The sequence below is a fragment of the Scyliorhinus torazame genome, chromosome 17, assembly GCF_047496885.1.
Source record: "Scyliorhinus torazame isolate Kashiwa2021f chromosome 17, sScyTor2.1, whole genome shotgun sequence".
NCBI classification, from domain to species: Eukaryota; Metazoa; Chordata; class Chondrichthyes; order Carcharhiniformes; family Scyliorhinidae; genus Scyliorhinus; species Scyliorhinus torazame.
This window is the reverse complement of record NC_092723.1, coordinates 42,917,761-42,940,975: the sequence shown is the minus strand read 5'-3', so window position 1 is coordinate 42,940,975 and position 23,215 is coordinate 42,917,761. Positions and strand designations below refer to the sequence as shown.

Here is a 23,215-nt window from a genome sequence, read left to right as displayed (position 1 = left end):
ATGTTAATCCTGCCCGATTACCCTGAATTGATCTAAGTATTCTGCTATAACGTCTTTAATAATAGCAAACATTTTCTCTATGACAGATGTTAAGCTAACGATCTAGAGGTTCTTGCTTTCTGCCTCCCTTCCTTTTTGAATAAAGGAGTTACATTAGCTATTTTCCAATCTAATGGAATTTTTCCTAATGTAGGGAATTTGGGGAAATTAAAACCAATGCGTCATCTATCTTACTACCAACTTCTTTTAAGACCTTAGAATGAAATTGATCAGCGCCCAGGAACTTAGCAAATTGTTGGAACAAATTGACAAGTACCACTTCCCTGATGATTGTAATTTTCTGACATTCCTCCCTCCTGTCAAAAGTCTGTTACTTGTATCCTCTATAATGAAGACTGATATAAAATACCTATGCAATTCATCTACAACTCCTTATTTTACATTATTAAATCCCCAGACTCACTTTCTAAGGATCAAAGCTCACTTATGTCTATTTATCCTTTTTAAAAAAATAAATTGAGAGTACCCAATTTTCTTTTCCAATTAAGGGGCAATTTAGCGTGGCCAATCCTTCTACCCTGCACATCTTTGGGTTATTGGGGGTGAGACCCACGCAGACACGGAAAGAACGTGCAAACTCCACGCAGTCAGTGACCTGGGGCCGGGATAGAACCTGGGGCCTCAGCGACATGAGGCAGCAGTGCTAACCACTGCACCACCGTGACGCCAAAGCTCACTTTGTTCACTCTTTTCTTATTTAAATACTTACTGTCCATTTCCCAGAGGTATGATTTCAGAGGATGTTTCAACGGTTCCTAAAATTCAATTAATCCATTACTTTTACATAAATGTGTCTTAAATAACGTAAACAGTTCCATTAGTTACTTTAAGCAGTAACCTCAAAAAACAGAATATGATCAGACGAGAGCCCATGTTCACCACCTCCCTTGTTTCAATGTTAGTTGTAGACTCAATGCATGTACCCTCAGATAATTTGTGTGTTCCCAGTGAAACGTTTTGGACCTTCAGTTGTAACATGTGACCTTTCACTTCCATTCATTTGTCCGAGCCAAAAGGTCTTGTTTACCCCATGTCTGGTATTTTTAGAACTAATAAACAGATGTATTCAATGAAACAAAACAGAAAGGACATTTTATTCTCCTATGATTCTGCTCCGGAGTTCCTCATAGCATTGTCGAGGAAAGTTACCTCAATTTCTGGAGACTCCAAGTAATCCTTGATAATCTATTCATTGGTGTGGAAATTGGTTGAGCAAAGGTTATACATTCCCATACAGAAGTGTCAGTTATCGTTCGGCAACTCTCACGGACTTGACAAAAAGCAGCACAGCAATACATCGCCTGCTTACATCTCTTGGTTATAGTTATGGTTGATGCACGGGGTTCAAAACCAGGGAAAAGCTAAAGACTGACTAATTTTAAGTGTAGTTAAGTAAAAGGCGCAAGCTTGATTGAAGTAAATAAAATAATTTACACAAAAACATGGCAGTGTGCCAGAAGTTTTTAGACCTTTTATTTTCATCAAGAATGCACAAAATATCCTATTGAAACTGATAATAATAATCACTATTGTCACAAGTAGGCTTCAATGAAGTTACTGTGAAAAGCCGCTCATCGCCACATTCCGGCGCCTGTTTGGGGAGGCTGGAACTGGCATGAACCTAAGGACTAGGAGCATGAGCAAGCCATGCAGCTCTTCAAACCTGCTCCATCATTCAATAAGATCATAGTTAATCTTCCAGCTCAACTCCACTTTCCCACCCTATTTACAGAATTCCTTAGTATGCAAAAAAAAATGTATACAATTTTGAATATATTCAATAGCCAAGCATGCACAACCCGGGATAGAATTCCAAAGATTAACAACTGCCTGAGTGAATGAATGGCTGAACTCTTATTCAGAGATTATGAAGATTATGGAGTCCATCTTCCAACCAGCGAAAATGGACTCCGTCAAGCATCTTATCAGACCCCCAAAGAGTTTTTATATGTTTCCAATGCAATTTTTTCAGTTACAGAACTGGACAAAATCCTGTGTAGATAGAAGGGGTTGAGCATCTGCAAAATGACTCCACTGATGACTTAGAAAATTAATACCATGAGCAGCTAAACCACGCAACCAGGTAAATCTCAGGTTTGATACTTGATTATATAGTGAGCTAAAATCTTAACTGGGATTGCAACAAGGGTCTCATTGTTTCTGAGCAGGACAGCTGGGCAGGGTCCTCTCTCTTTTATCACGCTGAATAGCAGGTGGAACAAATGAGGAGTGTGCTGTTGAAAGTCACTGATGTTGATTAGTGGGCAAGATATTTGGAACTGTACTTAGAAAGAGATAACATGTCCAGAAAAGGGACAGAAAGAGATAAAATATTACATCTGACACATGTTTATCTGTATAATTTTTTTAAAGCATACATCTATTCAGAGCTCCCCGTTGTCCTGAAGGTGATGCAAAATGATTTTACGTTACATATTGCAGTGATATATAGCACAATGCTGTAAAATTAATTAGAAAACACTTTGGAGGGGAGTCGGGCTGGATTTAAGGCACTGTCTTTGCAATAGACTGTTCTCTCAGACCTGAATTTAGAGTGTCATTAATGACAAAGACCAGTTAAAATCCTTTAGCCTTGTTGATTGGATGTAATTAATTTTTCAATTAGCTGCATGTCATCTTATCAATAATTTTGATTAACCAACTTAATCTCTTCTTAAAAAGGTATGTCAAGGTAGTACGATTAAACTCAGTTTTGTAGATTTCATGTTTTCCTTTGCAGTTTACATTTTACCTTTTTGTATTTAGATATTGTAATTTACAGTAAGAATACTTTCCTATTTTGAGTTTATCCTCAAGCTTACCTGCCATTTCTGCCAAATACTCATATGTTTCAGACAATACGAGCATTATGATTTTGTGTTCTTCAGCTTGGCAAAACTGGAAAAAATAAAACTTACTAAATGAAATTAATGAGATTAAAATATTGGTAAAGATAATGCATGAAATTTAACAGACATCCAAAAATGAAAAAGGCTAAACTAAGTACTGTGGAAAGTTTTGTATTGTGATAAGTACATATAGGTATGAGAAGGGTCACACATTACGTAATTCAACCTATCTTTATTAATAAGGAAATGAAACAATATTCAATCGCTCAATTTTGCTTCAGACTGCAAACACCATTTTATTGGTTACGCTATCTGGCATGCTACACTGCACATCTAGAACAGAACAGTGACCTCCAGTGAGCTATTAATGCCATAGCCAAACATCAGCATGTGAATGCTCAACATTTTTGAACTACTTATGTACATTGTAACACAGTGGTTAGCACTCTTGCTTCACAGCACCAGGAACCCAAGTTTGTTTTCCGGCTCGGGTCACTGTCTGTACAGAGTCTGCACGTTCTCCCTGTGTCTGCGTGGGTTTCCTCCGGGTGCTGTGTTTTCCTCCCACAAGTCTGAAAGACATGCTGTTAGGTGAATTGGACATTCTGAATTCCCCCTCATTGCACCCGAACAGCGCCGGAGTGCGGTGACTAGGGAATTTTCACAGTAACTTCATTGCAGTGTTAATGCAATCCTACTTGTGACACTAATAATGATTATTATTACATAATATGTGGAAAATATCAGCATTATGAGTCCGAATCAGCTTTGAAAAGGTTAAAACATGCTTTAGGTTTAGACTAACGATTGTCTGAATTTAAGACAGGTTGTTCCTGTGCTGAGAAAGACTGAACTCTACAGGAGTAATTGTTGAGAAGGCTATGCAGTTCCATAACTGATTTGTTATGGGTTGCCAACAGGCATTTAATAATTATTTTGGTGACAGTTAGATCTGGAGAATTAGTCATTCATAAATTCACACGTTAAGTTTTAAATATGATTTTAATACTCCTATTTTGAAGTTGTGAGATAGACTGAAGTGAATTGGAAACGTAACTTTGCTCAAAGATGCGTGCACTTCTATTGTGCCTCGTCGATATTGTTAAAGCCACCACATATTGTGGCGGGGTGGAGTGTTTATCAAATTTGGATTTGTGTGTTGAATTTTATAACATGTTCCAGACTAAAATCTATCATCATCTACGGGTCAACTTTAATTAAAAAATGGTTACTCACTGCATCTGTTTTACCGCTGCAATCCACTGGCAACATCTTAACTAAAATGAAAAAAAAACATAGATTATATAATTCTATAGCAACACAAAGATAGTTAAATACAAACAAGTCTGACAGCATCTGTGGAGAGAGAAGGGAACTGACATTTCAAGTCTGGTTGACATTCTGTCAAAGCGTCCAGACTCGAAACATTATCTCCCTTCTCTCTCCACAGATGCAGTTAGGCTTGCTGAGATTGTTGTTTCAGATTCCAGCACCTGGAGTAATTTTCTTTTATCATCGTGTTTAACACGAGAGTCTGGTCTACTATGCAGAGGATTCCTATAATAGCTTTCAGTTTGGTGCGTAGAAAAATGGGTAAAAAGCATGCAGTCTTATAACAATTCACGTTAATAACATTGCAAAATTTTATTGTCTTGTTTAAAGAAATATTCAGAACCGGTAAAGATTCAGAACGAAGGTTGAAAATATGCTGAACGCTCAGAAATATAACTGGTCTGAATTTAAAAAACAATGCCCGAAAAATTTAAAATGTATTAACTGAGCCTTACACGTAAGATTTCTTTTTTTTTTAATTGGAGAGACAGTCCAGGTTTAATTCCCACTCTATTTGGGATTAGATGATCTGAGTCTGAGCAATAGTGTGTGTGAGAATGTGTACGTGCGTGCGTGAGCGTGCACCTGTCTGTGTTCAATTATTAGAGGGGGGTTTGGATACAGTTGGCTGTGATAACACCTACTATCAGACTGATATCTGCCTTCAGTACATTTAGAATTATGTGGAAATGCAAATGGCTACAATACTTCAAGAAGTTTTACCCTGGTATAAGCAACATTTTTAATGTGACCGCTAAAGGACGGCACGGTGGTACAGTGGTTAGCATTACTGCTTCCCCGCGCAGGAACCAGGGTTCAATTCCAGCCTTGAGTGACTGTGGAGTTTGCACGTTCTCCCCGAGTCCATAAGACCATAAGACATAGGAGCGGAAGTAAGGCCATTCGGCCCATCGAGTCCAGTCCACCATTCAATCATGGCTGATTTCAACTCCATTTACCCGCTCTCTCTCCATAGCCCTTAATTCCTCGAGAAATCAAGAATTTATCAACTTCAGTCTTAAAGACACTCAACGTCCCGACCTCCACCGCCCTCTGTGGCAATGAATTCCACAGACCCACCACTCTCTGGCTGAAGAAATTTCTCCTCATCTCTGTTCTAAAGTGACTCCCTTTTATTCTAAGGCTGTGCCCCCGGGTCCTTGTCTCCCCTGCTAATGGAAACAACTTCCCTACGTCCACCCTATCTAAGCCATTCATTATCTTGTAAGATTCTATTAGATCTCCCCTCAACCTCCTAAACTCCAATGAATATAATCCCAGGATCCTCAGACGTTCATCGTATGTTAGGCCTACCATTCCTGGGATCATCCGTGTGAATCTCCGCTGGAGCCGCTCCAGTGCCAGTATGTCCTTCCTGAGGTGTGGGGCCCAAAATTGCTCACAGTATTCTAAATGCGGCCTAACTAATGCTTTATAAAGCTTCAGAAGTACATCCCTGCTTTTATATCCAAGCCTCTTGAGATAAATGACAACATTGCATTTGCTTTAATTACGGACTCAACCTGCAAGTTTACCTTTAGAGAATCCTGGACTAGGACTCCCAAGTCCCTTTGCACTTCAGCATTATGAATTTTGTCACCGTTTAGAAAATAGTCCATGCCTCTATTCTTTTTTCCAAAGTGCAAGACCTCGCACTTGCCCACGTTGAATTTCATCAGCCATTTCTTGGACCACTCTCCTAAACTGTCTAAATCTTTCTGCAGCCTCCCCATCTCCTCCATACTACCTGCCCCTCCACCTATCTTTGTATCATCGGCAAACTTAGCCAGAATGCCCCCAGTCCCGTCATCTAGATCGTTAATATATAAAGAGAACAGCTGTGGCCCCAACACTGAACCCTGCGGGACACCACTCGTCACCGGTTGCCATTCCGAAAAAGAACCTTTTATCCCAACTCTCTGCCTTCTGCCTGACAGTCAATCGTCAATCCATGTTAGTATCTTGCCTCGAATACCATGGGCCCTTATTTTACTCAGCAGTCTCCCGTGAGGCACCTTATCATAGGCCTTTTGGAAGTCAAGATAGATAACATCCATTGGTTCTCCTTGGTCTAACCTATTTGTTATCTCTTCAAAGAACTCTAACAGGTTTGTCAGGCACAACCTCCCCTTACTAAATCCATGCTGACTTGTCCTAATCCGACCCTGCACTTCCAAGAATTTAGAAATCTCATCCTTAACAATGGATTCTAGAATCTTGCCAACAACCGAGGTTAGGCTAATTGGCCTATAATTTTCCATCTTTTTCCTTGTTCCCTTCTTGAACAGGGGGGTTACAACAGCGATTTTCCAATCCTCTGGGACTTTCCCTGACTCCAGTGACTTTTGAAAGATCATAACTAACGCCTCCACTATTTCTTCAGCTATCTCCTTTAGAACTCTAGGATGTAGCCCATCTGGGCCCGGAGATTTATCAATTTTTAGACCTCTTTGTTTCTCTTGCACTTTCTCCTTTGTAATGGCTACCATATTCAACTCTGCCCCCTGACTCTCCGGAATTGTTGGGCTATTACTCATGTCTTCTACTGTGAAGACTGACGCAAAGTACTTATTTAGTTCCTCAGCTATTTCCTTGTCTCCCATCACTAGATTACCAGCGTCATTTTGGAGCGGCCCAATATCTACTTTTGCCTCCTGTTTGTTTTTAATGTATTTAAAGAAACTTTTACTATCATTCCTAATGTTACTGGCTAGCCTACCTTCATAATTGATCCTCTCTTTCCTTATTTCTCTCTGTTATCCTCTGTTTGTTTTTGTAGCCTTCCCAATCTTCTGACTTCCCACTACTCTTTGCCACATTATAGGCTTTCTCTTTTGCTTTGATGCATTCCCTAACTTCCTTTGACAGCCATGGCTGCCTAATCCCCCCCCCCCCCCTCTGATAACCTTTCTTTTCTTTGGGATGAACCTCTGTACTGTGTCCTCAATTACTCCCAGAAACTCCTGCCATTGCTGTCCTACTGTCTTTCCCACTAGGCTTTGCTCCCGGTCGATTTTCGTCAGTTCCTCCCTCATGCCCCTGTAGTTACCTTTATTTAACTGTAACACCTTTAGATAGGTGGAGGGGCAGGTAGTATGGAGGAGATGGGGAGGCTGCAGAAAGATTTAGACAGTTTAGGAAAGTGGTCCAAGAAATGGCTGATGAAATTCTACCTTCTTTCTTTCAAATTGGAGATTGAATTCTACCATATTATGATCACTGCCTCCCTAAGTGTTCCCTTACTTTAAGATCTTTAATCAAGTCTGGCTCATTACATAACACTAAGTCCAGAATGACCTGTCCCCTCTTGGACTCCATCACAAGCTGTTCCAAAAAGCCCTCCTGTAAACATTCAATTAATTCCCTTTCCTTGGGTTCACTGGCAGCATTATTTACCCATATTGAAGTCCCCCATGATCACTGTGACCTTGCCTTTCTGACATGCACTTTCTATTTCGTGGTGCATTTTGTGCCCCTGGTCCTGACCACTGTTAGGAGGCCTGTACATAACTCCCATTATGGTTTTTTTGCCTTTGTGGTTCCTCAACTCTACCCACACAGACTCCACATCATCTGACCCTATGTCATTTAGTGCTATTGATTTAATTTCATTCCTAATTAACAAGGCAACCCCGCCCCCTCTGCCCACCTCTCTGTCTTTTCAATAGGTTGTGAATCCCTGGATGTTTAAATGCCAGTCCTGAACCCCCTGCAACCACGTCTCTGTGATGCCTACCACATCATATCTGCCAGTCACAATCTGGGCTACAAGCTCATCTACCTTGTTCCGTACACTGCGTGCATGTAAATATAGCACCTTTAATTCTCTATTGACCGTCCCTTTTTGTTTTCTTAGTGTGGTGGACCTTGGTTTACTGAGCCTTTCCATACACTGTGTCATATTTTGTGGGATGGGGACTAGCGTAACCTCTCCTGAGTTCTGTCTTTTCGTGCTTTTTTGTATTCCTAAGCAGCTACGCTTCCCACTGATTACTTCACCTCTTGGTTCCCTGACTTTCCCCTTCCCCCCCCAATCTCTAGTTTAAAGTCCTATTGACCACCCTATTTACTCTTTTCGCCAGAACACTGGTCCCAGCTCGGTTCAGGTGGAGACCATCCCAACGGTATAGGTCCCCCCTGTCCCAAAACTGATGCCAGTGTCCCATGAAAAGGAACCCCTCTTTCCCACACCACTCTGTCAGCCTCAACATCCCTTATTCTTGCCTCCCTATGCCAATTTGCACGTGGCTCGGGCAGTAATCCGGAGATTATGACCCTTGAGGACCTGTTTTTTGATTTGAATCCTAGCTCTTTATAATCTCTAAACAGGTCCTCTTTTCTAGACTTGCCTATGTTGTTGGTACTGACATGGACCACAACAACTGGATCCTCCCCCTCCCTCTCCAGTATCCTTTCAAGCCGGTCAGAGATGTCCCGCACCCTAGCACCGGGCAGGCAACATACCATGCGGGACTCCTTATCCTGCTCACAAAGGATACTATCTATCCCCCTGATAATAGAATCCCCAACAACTACAACTTGCCTATTTACTCCCTCCCCTTGAATGGCCTGCTGAACCATGGTGCCTTGGTCAGCTGACTCATCCTTCCTGCAGCCCTGTTCGCCATCCACACAGGGAGCAAGTGCCTCATACCTGTTGGACAGGGTCAAGGGCTGAGGCTCCTGAGTTCCTGACTGCTGGTTCCCTTTACCTGCCTGACTTGCAGTCACACCCTGCTGTCCCTGGCCACTGGCAGGATTTAAACTACTTACTCTGACAGGTGTGACTGCCTCCTGAAACACAGTGTCCAGGTAAGTCTCCCCCTCCCGGATGTGCCTCAGTGTTTGAAGCTCAGACTCCAGCTCATCAACTCTGAGCCGGAGCTCTTCGAGCAGCCAACACTTACTGCAGATGTGGTCGCTGCAGCTCGCAATGGGATCTGCCAGCTCCCACTTCAAGCAGCTCAAGCACATCACCTGACCAGCCATCACTAATTAATTAATTAGTTTAATTTAAGTTTACAAGTTTAGCTGTGTTTTTTTTTATTTGGGACAGATTTGCTATCAACCAATCAGATCACAGCTTCCCTCTGACGTCACGTTTGGGGGAAGAAACTGGAAAACAGGAAGTTACCGTTAGGTTTTTTATACTCACAGAGACTGCTCCTCCTCCTCCCAACGGCTCCCAAAATTAGGCCCGAAGAAAGAGAGAGAACAAAACAGTTGGGAAAAAGCACCTTCTCCCACTCTTCACCAAAATTACCTCACTGCACCAAATTACCAAATTCTCACTCTGTCTGTGTCTCACTCACTCAGGCTGTGTCTCCTTGATCAGCGCTGTCAGTGTGGGTTTCTTCCGGGTTCTCCGTTTTCCTCCCACAGTCCAAAGATGCGCAGGCTAGATGGATTGGCTATGCTAAATTGCCCCTTAGTGTCCAAAGGTTAGATGGTGTTACAGGGTTACAGGGATAGGATGGGGGAGTGGGCCCAGACACGGTGCTCTTTTGGAGGGTCGGTACAGACTCGATGGGTCGAATTGTCTCCTTCTGCACTATAGGTTTTCTATGATTCTACTAATGTAATAGTGTTACATATTTGATGCACTTATAAAGTTTTTCTAAACATTTTATATTTTCATGTTTTAAACATAGTTTGACTGGTGAAAAATTTTCAATTACTTGAAAACGTGATCTTTATTGATGAAATAAACAAAATATACAACATTTATATTTACAAACCGTTCGCTCTTTGCATTAAATTTCAACCGAAATAAAGTCTTTAATTATTTCTCTTCAGCTGAATTTACTCTTGCTTCTAAGAAGCTATGAATGTCCTATGACACAAATTAAATCTATTTGTTACACAAGAAACTGTATTTAGCATCACTGGTAAAATGCCTGGTAATTCTATCCTGAAATTGGAAAAGCTGTGCACAGTGTTTTTCTCAAACATATGGCACAATTCACCTGACTCAAGGACAAGTGGGAATGGATTCAAATGGGCCAAGTAATAACTTCATGGTATTTGAAAACAGACCAAAATAGAAAAGTAAGCTCTTTACCGCAAGAGCAATTGATTCATTAATAATAATAATAATAATAATCTAATAATCGCTTATTGTTACGAGTAGGCTTCAATGAAGTTACTGTGAAAAGCCCCTAGTCTCCACATTCCGGCACCTGTTCGGGGAAGCTGGTACGGGCCAGGTAGATATACCAGGTAGATATTTACGTGATAGATTAGTGTATATAATGAAAAAGTGCCTGTCTAAGTCAGTGTATTAAATACTGTGTGGCTGCCCTGTATTTTCATAATACCGCACCAAAGCTACACAGTATGCTTTTACATTTTTGTAACACTTATTTTCATCATTCCTTGTCTTAGCAAGAATAAAAAACACACGTGTTATATGTATTGTACAACTAGTGGCTACATGACCACAGTAGACAGCAGCTGTTATGGATATTAGTTTTTCTACAAGGGTGTATAACAATTATTGACATATGAATTTTAGGAACAGGAGTAGGTTATTAATCCCCCAGCAGCTGCTTTGCTATTTAACTAAATCATGGCTGATCTATAACTCTGTGGGCGGGATTCTCCGAACCCCGCCGGGTCGGAGAATCGGCGGGGGGCAGCGTGAATCCTGCCCCCGCCGGCCGTCGAATTCTCTGGCACCGGAGATTGGGCGGGGGCGGGAATTGCGCCGGTCGGCGAGCCCCCCCTGGGTATTCTCCGGCCCACGATGGGTCGAAGTCCCGCTGCTTCTATGCCAGTCCCGCCGGCGTAAATTGAACCAGGTCCCTTACCGGCGGGACCTGGCAGCGCAGGCAGGCTCCGGGGTCCTGAACGGGGGGGGCGCTGGGCGATCTGGTCCCAGGGGGTGCCCCCACGGTGGCCTGGCCCGCGATCGGGGCCCACCGATCCACGGGTGGGCCTGTGCCGTGGGGGCACTCTTTTCCTACTCGTCATCAGCCTCCGCCATGGCCGACATGTAGGTGAACCCCCCCTGCACATGCGCGGGGATGACGTCAGCAGCTGCTGACGCTCCCGCGCATGCGCGGACTCGCGCTGGCCGGCGGAGTCCCTTCGGCCCCTGCTGGCGTGGCACCAAAGGTCTTCCACGCCAGCCGGCAGGGCGCCAACCACGCCGGGGCGGGCCTAGCCCCTAAAGGTGCGGGGATTCCGCACCTTTGGGACGGCCCGACGCCAGAGTGGTTCACGCCACTCCGTCCCACCGGGACCCCCCGCGGTAGGGGAGAATCCCGCCCTGGTTATCCATCTTTACTCTGCAACCCTTAACCAACAAAAACCTATCTTAAAAATGGAAATGGTTCTCACATCCCATCCTTTTGGTGTATAATATAAAGATAAAGAGGATTTGACTGCCAGCGCTCAGGAGTTGCACATGGCTGCGGCCTGCAGTTTCTCCACTTTTAATTCAGAGTAGTAGTCTATTGTTATGTAACACGAGCGATCACAAATCACTACATAAAATAGATTATTCTGTTTTAGTATAATGAGATGATAGAGAGGAAATTCATATGGAGCAAGTTTCAGAGGTCGGGACCAAGCTGGAAGTGTTGAAAGTGAAAGGATCACAGGGCTTTGTACGTCATTACAGAGGTGGAGTAGAGTCAGGCCAGGAAAGGCTTAATAAATGAGTCCAAGAAATTTGGATATTTTATTTCATTAATTCTGTGATTGGACAACACTTACTAAACAATCCTGATTGTGCGAAGAATTACTGAACGCCAATTTAAGATTATCAGTCAGGCCCACAGTGTGGCTCATTTATACATGCTAGAAATTACATATACTTACACACAGGGACCAGTCCTTTGTAGTCAGAAGGAACATCTCCACACTTTGCACTTTTTTCATCTAAACAAAAGCTTAGGGAATGTTCATTCCCTAGTTCATGCCCCACAGCAATGGGTTTTTTCTTTTTCTTTTTTAAATTTTTTATTTAAAACAAATTTGCAACATTTACAGAAAAAAGGCAATAAGCAAAGAACCTTAACATGGTGAAAACAAACAGTGGGGAAAAACAAACATAATAAGGCACTTCCCCCGTTGGTTCTGTTTGCACAGCCCACATATGGTCATCTAAACTAAAGTGCCCCCTCCCCCCCCCCGGGTTGCTGCTGCTGCCGGTATCCTAGACTTCTCCCTGAAATTCGACAAGCAACTTCCCCCTCCGGGGTATCCCTGGTCCCCACCACTGGCCCACTTGTGCCTCCTCTACCCTATCTCACAGCAGCCCCCACCCACACCCCCCCTTCCCCCCAGGCTTCCCCAGCCCCAAAAGCCTGAACTCCCAGGTCAGCCATCTGCTTGGCCCTAGCTCCCCCCTCCTCCTACGCTCCCTAGTGCCCCCTGACCTGCGCTGACCCCTACCCTTGGCGCCTGGCCGACTACCACCCGACCAGTGTAGCCATCTGGGATGGCCATGTCTCGATTATGAAATGGACACTTGCAAAGAATGCAGGGGAAATTGGACAATACCGAAAAAGCAAGCAGGTGCAAGGTCTGCCTGGTGATTAGAGCTGTAGCTCTCAGACTGGACCGGACTGCAGAACCATCTACATACTAGTGAGCCATCCCCGGGAACAAAAGGCAACATTTAGGTAAACAGTGCTAAGACAGATATCCCGCCCAGCCAGAGGAGATTAAAACAAAGCAGACCAACGGCCACCCAGGACACGCCCAGCAACCAGGGAACCCACCCCTCTATTGGAGCAAAATCGATAAGGACGATTGGGAAACGGCCCAATTAATTGGGGCCAAGTTCAAGGCCCGCCCAAAAGCGCCGGAGCTCTTTTGGGTATAAAAAGGATTCCCCAAGAGAGAATCGCTCTCTTGGGCCTTGGCTCTCAGCGAGGAGAGACCCGCCAAAGCTGCTCCAGATCAAGTAAGTTCCAAGTCAACGCACGCAACGAGATAGACGCTCCTAGTTGCTACCCTGTAAACAGCTCAACCCAGCAGCCTCAGAACCGAGCAACAGCCATTGTTCCTCTGACTGAGTGGGCACCCGATGCTAAGTGTAGGCTTTTAGTAATAGTGATAGTTTAGGTTGTAGAGTTTTATGCATGAGTAGATTTGACTGTGTGTAAATAAATAAGCATTGCTTTTGAACTTACTAACTGGTGTATTGAGTCTTTGATCCCCTTTGGATTTCGGCGGCAGCGGTGCGCAGGGGCCTTCTGGGAGGTGAGTAGTTAGTTTAAAAGCACTTACCTTTACAGGAGCAGCCCTTTGGATTTCGGCGGCAGCGGTGCGCAGGGGCCTTCTTGGAGGTGAGTAGTGAATTTAAAAGCACTTACCTTTACAGGAGCAGCCCTTTGGATTTTGGCGGCAGCGGTGCGCAGGGGCCTTCTGGGAGGTGAGTAGTTAGTTTAAAAGCACTTACCTTTACAGGAGCAGCCCTTTGGATTTCGGCGGCAGCGGTGCGCAGGGGCCTTCTGGGAGGTGAGTAGTTAGTTTAAAAGCACTTACCTTTACAGGAGCAGCCCTTTGGATTTCGGCGGGAACCGGAAGTTCGACCTCTGGCAAGTCCCCCCCCCCCCCAACCAATAAATTCTGGTGGAGAGGAAACCCGAGACACTACACGTGTAGTGTCTCCCACCCGCCCTCCTCCTCTAACCTAATAATAAGACCCATTGGTGTAAGGTAAGTGCCATATTATATTATTATATTATTAGCATTGTGCAGGTCAAGGATTGGAGGTGGAGGAGCAGTCTCTGTCAGCGAGAGAACCTGAGAACATCTCAGAAGGTAAGCAAGTGATTTTTACTTTTATACCTGTTTTTCAAATTGTGTGTGTCGGGGGAAACTGAAGTGACATCACAGAAAAGCTGTGACCTGAGTGGCTGGTTGGGATTCTAACCTAAATTTTTTTGAGTATTTGGGAACTAATTAAACATAATAACTTAATTATAATTTAGAGGATATCTAAGCCAGAGATCGGAGAATATTATAGTTAGCTATCGCATTTCTATTAGAAATCTATTGCTAGGAAACAGATAGTTGACAGTAACTTTGAAATTTAAAAAAAAGTATTTAAAAAAAAAAAAAGACAAATTTTAATTTTAATTAATTGACGCAATGTCAGTTAGAGGGGTGCTGTGCTCTGACTGTGAGATGTGGCAGGTCCGGGAGGCTTCCAGCGTCCCGGATGGCTTCATCTGCAGAAAGTGCACCCAACTGCAGCTCCTCACAGACCGCATGGTTCGGTTGGAGCAGCAATTGGATGCACTTAGGAGCATGCAGGTGGCGGAAAGCGTCATAGATCGCAGTTATGTAAATGTGGTCACACCCAAGGTGCAGGCAGAGAAATGGGTGACCACCAGAAAGGGCAGGCAGTCAGTGCAGGAATCCCCTGTGGTTGTCCCCCTCTCGAACAGATATACCCCTTTGGATACTGTCGGGGGGGATAGCCTATCAGGGGAAAACAGCAGCAGCCAGAGCAGTGGCACCACGGCTGGCTCTGATGTTCAGAAGGGAGGGTCAAAGCGCAGAAGAGTAATAGTTATAGGGGACTCTATAGTCAGGGGCACAGATAGGCGCTTCTGTGGACGTGAAAGAGACTCCAGGATGGTATGTTGCCTCCCTGGTGCCAGGGTCCAGGATGTCTCCGAACGGGTAGAGGGAATCCTGAAGGGGGAGGGCAAACAGGCAGAGGTCGTTGTACATATTGGTACTAACGACATAGGCAGGAAGGGGCATGAGGTCCTGCAGCAGGAGTTCAGGGAGCTAGGCAGAAAGTTAAAAGACAGGACCTCGAGGGTTGTAATCTCGGGATTACTCCCTGTGCCACGTGCCAGTGAGGCTAGAAATAGGAAGATAGAGCAGACAAACACGTGGCTAAACAGCTGGTGTAGGAGGGAGGGTTTCTGTTATCTGGACCACTGGGAGCTCTTCCGGGGCAGGTGTGACCTGTATAAGATGGACGGGTTGCATCTAAACCGGAGAGGCATAAATATCCTGGCCGCGAGGTTTGCTAGTGTCACACGGGAGGGTTTAAACTAGTATGGCAGGGGGGTGGGCACGGGAGCAATAGGTCAGAAGGTGAGAGCATTGAGGGAGAACTAGGGAATAGGGACAGTGTGGCTCTGAGGCAGCGCAGACGGGGAGAAGTTGCTGAACACAGCGGGTCTGGTGGCCTGAAGTGCATATGTTTTAATGCAAGGAGCATTACGGGTAAGGCAGATGAACTTAGAGCTTGGATTACTACTTGGAACTATGATGTTGTTGCCATTACAGAGACCTGGTTGAGGGAAGGGCAGGATTGGCAGCTAAACGTTCCAGGATTTAGATGTTTCAGGCGGGATAGAGGGGGATGTAAAAGGGGAGGCGGAGTTGCGCTACTTGTTCAGGAGAGTATCACAGCTATACAGCGAGAGGACACCTCAGAGGGCAGTGAGGCTATATGGGTAGAGATCAGGAATAAGAAGGGTGCAGTCACAATGTTGGGGGTATACTACAGGCCTCCCAACAGCCAGCGGGAGATAGAGGAGCAGATAGGTAGACAGATTTTGGAAAAGAGTAAAAACAACAGGGTTGTGGTGATGGGAGACTTCAACTTCCCCAATATTGACTGGGACTCACTTAGTGCCAGGGGCTTAGACGGGGCAGAGTTTGTAAGGAGCATCCAGGAGGGCTTCTTAAAACAATATGTAAACAGTCCAACTAGGGAAGGGGCGGTACTGGACCTGGTATTGGGGAATGAGCCCGGCCAGGTGGTAGATGTTTCAGTAGGGGAGCATTTCGGTAACAGTGACCACAATTCAGTAAGTTTTAAAGTACTGGTGGACAAGGATAAGAGTGGTCCGAGGATGAATGTGCTAAATTGGGGGAAGGCTAATTATAACAATATTAGGCGGGAACTGAAGAACATAGATTGGGGGCGGATGTTTGAGGGCAAATCAACATCTGACATGTGGGAGGCTTTTAAGTGTCAGTTGAAAGGAATACAGGACAGGCATGTTCCTGTGAGGAAGAAAGATAAATACGGCAATTTTCGGGAACCTTGGATGACGAGTGATATTGTAGGCCTCGTCAAAAAGAAAAAGGAGGCATTTGTCAGGGCTAAAAGGCTGGGAACAGACGAAGCCTGTGTGGCATATAAGGAAAGTAGGAAGGAACTTAAGCAAGGAGTCAGGAGGGCTAGAAGGGGTCATGAAAAGGCATTGGCAAATAGGGTTAAGGAAAATCCCAAGGCTTTTTACACTTACATAAAAAGCAAGAGGGTAGCCAGGGAAAGGGTTGGCCCACTGAAGGATAGGCAAGGGAATCTATGTGTGGAACCAGAGGAAATGGGCGAGGTACTAAATGAATACTTTGCATCAGTATTCACCAAAGAGAAGGAATTGGTAGATGTTGAGTCTGGAGAAGGGGGTGTAGATAGCCTGGGTCACATTGTGATCCAAAAAGACGAGGTGTTGGGTGTCTTAAAAAATATTAAGGTAGATAAGTCCCCAGGGCCGGATGGGATCTACCCCAGAATACTGAAGGAGGCTGGAGAGGAAATTGCTGAGGCCTTGACAGAAATCTTTGGATCCTCGCTGTCTTCAGGGGATGTCCCGGAGGACTGGAGAATAGCCAATGTTGTTCCTCTGTTTAAGAAGGGTGGCAGGGATAATCCCGGGAACTACAGGCCGGTGAGCCTTACTTCAGTGGTAGGGAAATTACTGGAGAGAATTCTTCGAGACAGGATCTACTCCCATTTGGAAGCAAATGGACGTATTAGTGAGAGGCAGCACGGTTTTGTGAAGGGGAGGTCGTGTCTCACTAACTTGATAGAGTTTTTCGAGGAGGTCACTAAGATGATTGATGCAGGTAGGGCAGTAGATGTTGTCTATATGGACTTCAGTAAGGCCTTTGACAAGGTCCCTCATGGTAGACTAGTACAAAAGGTGAAGTCACACGGGATCAGGGGTGAACTGGCAAGGTGGATACAGAACTGGCTAGGCCATAGAAGGCAGAGGGTAGCAATGGAGGGATGCTTTTCTAATTGGAGGGCTGTGACCAGTGGTGTTCCACAGGGATCAGTGCTGGGACCTTTGCTCTTTGTAGTATATATAAATGATTTGGAGGAAAATGTAACTGGTCTGATTAGTAAGTTTGCAGACGACACAAAGGTTGGTGGAATTGCGGATAGCGATGAGGACTGTCTGAGGATACAGCAGGATTTAGATTGTCTGGAGACTTGGGCGGAGAGATGGCAGATGGAGTTTAACCTGGACAAATGTGAGGTAATGCATTTTGGAAGGGCTAATGCAGGTAGGGAATATACAGTGAATGGTAGAACCCTCAAGAGTATTGAAAGTCAAAGAGATCTAGGAGTACAGGTCCACAGATCACTGAAAGGGGCTACACAGGTGGAGAAGGTAGTCAAGAAGGCATACGGCATGCTTGCTTTCATTGGCCGGGGCATTGAGTATAAGAATTGGCAAGTCATGTTGCAGCTGTATAGAACCTTAGTTAGGCCACACTTGGAGTATAGTGTTCAATTCTGGTCGCCACACTACCAGAAGGATGTGGAGGCTTTAGAGAGGGTGCAGAAGAGATTTACCAGAATGTTGCCTGGTATGGAGGGCATAAGCTATGAGGAGCGGTTGAATAAACTCGGTTTGTTCTCACTGGAACGAAGGAGGTTGAGGGGCGACCTGATAGAGGTATACAAAATTATGAGGGGCATTGACAGAGTGGATAGTCAGAGGCTTTTCCCCAGGGTAGAGGGGTCAATTACTAGGGGGCATAGGTTTAAGGTGAGAGGGGCAAAGTTTAGAGTAGATGTACGAGGCAAGTTTTTTACGCAGAGGGTAGTGGGTGCCTGGAACTCACTACCGGAGGAGGTAGTGGAGGCAGGGACGATAGGGACATTTAAGGGGCATCTTGACAAATATATGAATAGGATGGGAATAGAAGGATACGGACCCAGGAAGTGTAGAAGATTGTAGTTTAGTCGGGCAGTATGGTCGGCACGGGCTTGGAGGGCCGAAGGGCCTGTTCCTGTGCTGTACATTTCTTTGTTCTTTGTTCTTTGTTCAGTGTTCGGTTTTGAACCTTGTGGCGGTATTGAAAGATACCTGGTGACTCTTGAGCAAACGTAATTAAACAGAGCCAAATTAAGAGACAACAGCAACTTAGTAACACCACTCGTGCCCTCCCCCCCCCCCCCCCCCCCCCCACAGAAAAGACCCATTAACCTGATTGCATTCCTTAGTGAGTAAACAGCTACTCTCTAAAGGACATTTACATAGCCCTTAACCAGCCCAGAGCCAGTCCCCAGAACAGAGGCTCCGCTCTCCCGCCAAAAGATACTGACTGCAGGCCCCCCCCCCTTTAAGTCCAGTTAATAAAAGTCCAAACCTGATCTGGCGACTCAAAGTAGTAGTGATGCTCTTCGAACGTTACCCAAAGCTTCGCAGGATACAGCATTCCAAACCTCACCTCCTTTTTAAAGGGGGCCGCCTTTACCTCGATGAACCCCGCGCGCCTCTTGGCCAGCTCCGCTCCCAGGTCCTGGTATATGCACACCTCACATTCTCCCACCTGCTGCTCCGCTCCGTCTTGGCCCACCACAACACACGTTCGTTGTCTGAAAGCCGGTGGAAGCGAACCACCAGGGCCCTCGGTCGGTCGCCCGCCTTGGGCTTCCTTGCGGGGGCTCTGTGCGCCCCATCCAGCTCCAGGGGTCGAGAGAAGACCCCCGGCCCCATCAACGTCTCCAGCATACTCGACGCGTATGCTCCCGCGTCCGATCCCTCACTGCCTTCGGGAAGGCCAACGATCCTTAGGTTCTGTCTTCTGACTCTGTTTCCCAGCTCCTCAAGCTGCTCCTGCATCCTCTTTTGGCAGGCGTTCAGTTCCTCCACCTCATGCTCCAGCACCGTTATCATGTCTTCCTGGCTGGAAAGCTTCGACTCAACCTCCTTGATTGCCTTCTCCTGGACCGCCTGTGTCTCGACCATTCGGTCCATCACTGCTCTCATCGGGTCCAGCGTGTCTCTTTTTCAATTCGGCGAAGCAGTTCTTAAAAAACTCCATCTGCTGCTCCCTTGGCCAGTGAGCCTCCGCTCTCTGGTCCGTGCCGTCCGCCATGCTTCGCCGCCCGGTCTGCTGTCCTCGCTGCTCCCGCTTCGATCCAAGCCGCTTCACTCGACCACTTCTGGTCCAGCCGTCCATACCCCGGGGGGGGGGGGGGCCTCTTCCCTGTTGTTTCCTCCACCGATTCAGTTCGCAAAGTCCCGGAAAATCCGGTCGAAAAAGGTCTGTGAGCCCATCACCGACGGGAGCGATCGGACCTGCGACCTACTTCATCCTGGCCGCCCCCACGGCAATGGTTGACCAATCAGAGTCCATCTGCCCAGCTTGAATTTAAACAAAGCTGGGCAGCTAATGGCTGCATGCTGCATTCTCCATGGCAACGCCTCTACCAATTGGAGTCCACCTGCCTACCAGTCAGCACTCTCTTCTCATGTGGTATGAATTGTTTTTGCCCGGTTACAATTTGGCAATTTATTACGAGCTACCCTGATGAAGGCAAGATGAAAGGCTTAGATATCATGGGCGGGATTCTCCGTTTCGGAGACTAAGTGTTGACGCCGGGACAGAATTGGTGGACGTTTTTAAAAAATAATTTATGTGATGTGGGCATTGCTGGTTAGGCCAGCATTTATTGCCCATCCCTAGTTGCCCTTGAAAAGTTGGTGCAAAATTGGTGCCGGTCCCAGAGCAATTCCCGAACCGTTAATGGGTTAGCACCGGTACCACATGGAACACGAGCAATTCCAATGAAAAACAGTCGGATTCGGCGGGTTGAGATTGGCACTCGAGAGGCTGACAAGCTGCAGCCGGATACGAGCACGCCACTCTCCACACCCACACTCAATACAGCAAACAAGGTGGCACTGGTTGAGCAGGAGCGCGTGTCCATCCCATAAATGGGTAAGCTGGGGCCAGAGGATATCTAGAGGGGTGACCTGGGGAGACACCCATACAACCCATAACACTAGAGTCACAGTGGACAGTCAGCAGCGTGCGCAGTTGCATGGCTGCATTGCAGGCTGCGGCAATGATGTTCAGTGCCTGTCCACCCCGCAACACGGCCCACCTCCTGATCACCCCCGCTACTCCGCTCAAGCCCTGGCAGAAGCCCACCGGCCAGCGGCACAACTGTCAGCACATTATATTGATGTTGGACACTTTCTGTACCCAGTCTCTCCCCCTCAGCAGCCATGGCGCCTGTTTCTAAATTTTTGAAACCACAAGTGAAACTCCCCGTCAGTAATTCCTTTTGGCAGAGGCAGAGCATCGTGGAGGCGGTGGAGAATATTGGTCAGGCCCGCTAATGATATGCCAACGGCATTTACTGTACATGTGGAGTAGAACGCACGGACGACGCAGCCGGCCACAATTTTCGCCTCACGCGTCATTCTCCGCCTAATCGCTTTTCCCGATTTTGCCGTCAGCCAATGGAGAATCCCGCCCCAGGTATCTTTTCACCAGCAATTTGAATTGGGAGACGCAGTAGAAGTTAGAGAGGACCTCTACGAGACCTCAGCAGGGTTACATTTGGACACGTAAAGGAGTTAGTTTGGGAGAGTAACATTAGACTGCCCAAGAGATATATAGGATATGAGATTTGAAACTCAGCTAATGTATTTATAGGTGGGTGAAAGTAGAGGATAGATCTTTTCTTCAGAGATGAATACGGGGAGGATTGAGAAACAGTCCCAAGTGTCATTAAGCACAGATCACAAAGTCCATTACCAAAGCAGAGAAACTAACTTTAACTAAGAGGATATTGTTGTATTGAACCATTCTGTATAAAATTGAAGGATATCATTTTGTCACGATACAGGTCACTGATTCGATTGTATCTGGAGCAGTGTGTCCAATTTTGATCTTCCCACATGAGTGATTTAGTGGACTGGAGAAGGGCTACAAGAATGTTTCCTCGCACAAAAAGCTTAAATTACACTTACGGACCAAGGTCCTTGGTCCACTTACTTTACAGCAATGTAGTCTCACAGATATATAAAATAATCAATGACCTGGATAGTGGCCCCACTGAAAAATGTCAGTTTAACAGATTGGGCAGGACCAGGGGGCATGAGTTGAAATGAACAGAGTAGAAATGAATTCGATGCTAGATAGTTCTTCGTTCCCCAGAGTGCAGTCAGTTCCTAGATGCATTATTGGCTGGTGGTGGGTGCTAACTCCCAGTATGTCCTCTAAAAGTGACTGAGGCAGAGATTGCATTATTTCAGAGTAGGCTACTCAGTCTTTCGAGTCTACACCGCCATTAAAATTGTGGCTCATCTTCAGCTTCCTGCACTATCCCATATCACGCAATATCCAAACAGATTTTTTTCTCTCTTATCCAGGAGTTCTTGCCCTTCTCCCAGAAGAGAGGGATTATGGAATTTGTATTTAGTCATAAAGCTCTAGTCATCATGGCATGGGATAGGATTAATGGAACAGTTATGTTTACATCTTAATTGAGTCAAATTACTTTTTGTTATACATCTACTTAGTCTCAGTATTTCTCACAATATTTTATATTACCACCAAAAGCTGTAAACCAAAACATTGAGACTAATTACTTCAAAAAGTGATGTGTGTACTTACTATTTTCTCCTATATCTTCTTCAGATCCTTCAAGCAACCCTAAGGTTTTGACACAGATTAGCCCCACCAGAGCAAGACAAAGAACAATCGTGGCCACCTGGAGAAACCATGATAGGTAAAACTCAAATTTATCGAGACGATTCTTAGGTTTCTGCACTGCCTTCTTGGGAAGCCCACCAGGGGTGCCTCTTGTGTAGCGTTCATTTCCAGACAAATTATCAGGCTTTCCTCTGTAACGACTGTCAGAATAGAAGCTGCCCGAATTCCTCGAATATTGATCTGAATAAAAGCTGCTCGATCTTCCCGTACGTACATCTGAACTCAGGCTGTCAGATTTCCCTGCATATCGATCTGAATACAAGCTACCAGATTTCCTTGTGCTTGTATTTGAGTTCAGGCTTGGATATTTCCTTGTACATCGATCTGAACTCAGGATGTCAGATTTCCCCGTGTATGGATCTGAATATAAGCTGTCAGATTTCCTTGTATATGGATCTGAATATGAGGCGTCAGATTTGCTTGCATATGGATTGGAATATAAGCTGTCAGATTTGCTTGTATATGGATCTGAATATGAGGTGTCGGATTTGCTTGCATATGGATCGGAATATGAGGTACCAGATTTCCTTGTATATGGATCTGAATATGAGGTGTCAGATTTCCTTGTATATGGATCTGAATACAAACTGTCAGATTTCCTTGTATATGTATCAGAATATGAGCTACCAGATACCCTTGTATATGGATCTGAATATAAATTGTCAGATTTTTTAATATATGAATCTGAATACAAGATGTCGGATTCTTTTGAATACTGTTTTGAATTCAGACTCTGATATTTCCCCGTGAGTCGATCTGAATATGAGCTGTCAGGTTTCCTGCTATATGCATCTGAATTGAAGCTGCCAGAAATCCCGGTGTATCGCTGCGAACTCAGGCGGTCAGAGTTTCCCTCGTGTCCGCCGTCCACAGCTTGTCGTCGATCTGTGAAGTAGCCAGCCGACGTGCCTGTGTAATGTGCGATAGGAGGCTCGGGCTCGGCCTGCTCGCGGTCTAACTCGGTCTGGGCGCTGGAGGTGAAGCCGGGCCTCCTCCTGGCCTGCTCCAGGGCCGGGCTCTCCTCAGTACACCTCTCCCGCTGCCTGAGGCTCTGGCCACTCCGCGGCGCCCGGCTGCTCTGTTCGTTCTGACGCTTTTCCGACCGCAGCTGGTCCAGTTTCTTGAGGTACACGGACCGGGTGGTGTCGGTGATGGGCCCGACCGAGCAGCCCAGGGCCTTCAGCTCGCGCCGCAAATCTTTGTCGTTGGTTGTCGACGCCATTTTGCACCCTACG

The 23,215-nt window shown here is 45.7% G+C and overlaps 1 protein-coding gene across 1 annotated transcript in view; it reads right to left on the bottom strand.

Moving 5' to 3' along the window:
* Positions 1-23,215, bottom strand: part of LOC140393847 (uncharacterized) — a 42,829-nt gene extending 19,614 nt beyond the window's left edge. The window contains exons 1-3 of the mRNA XM_072480371.1: positions 21,882-23,215; positions 4,146-4,186; positions 2,883-2,958 (exon numbers count right to left, since the gene is read on the bottom strand). Coding sequence (XP_072336472.1) covers positions 2,883-2,958; positions 4,146-4,186; positions 21,882-23,202 — 1,438 coding nt within the window. The 5' untranslated portion in view covers positions 23,203-23,215. The remainder of the gene's footprint in view (positions 1-2,882; positions 2,959-4,145; positions 4,187-21,881) is intronic.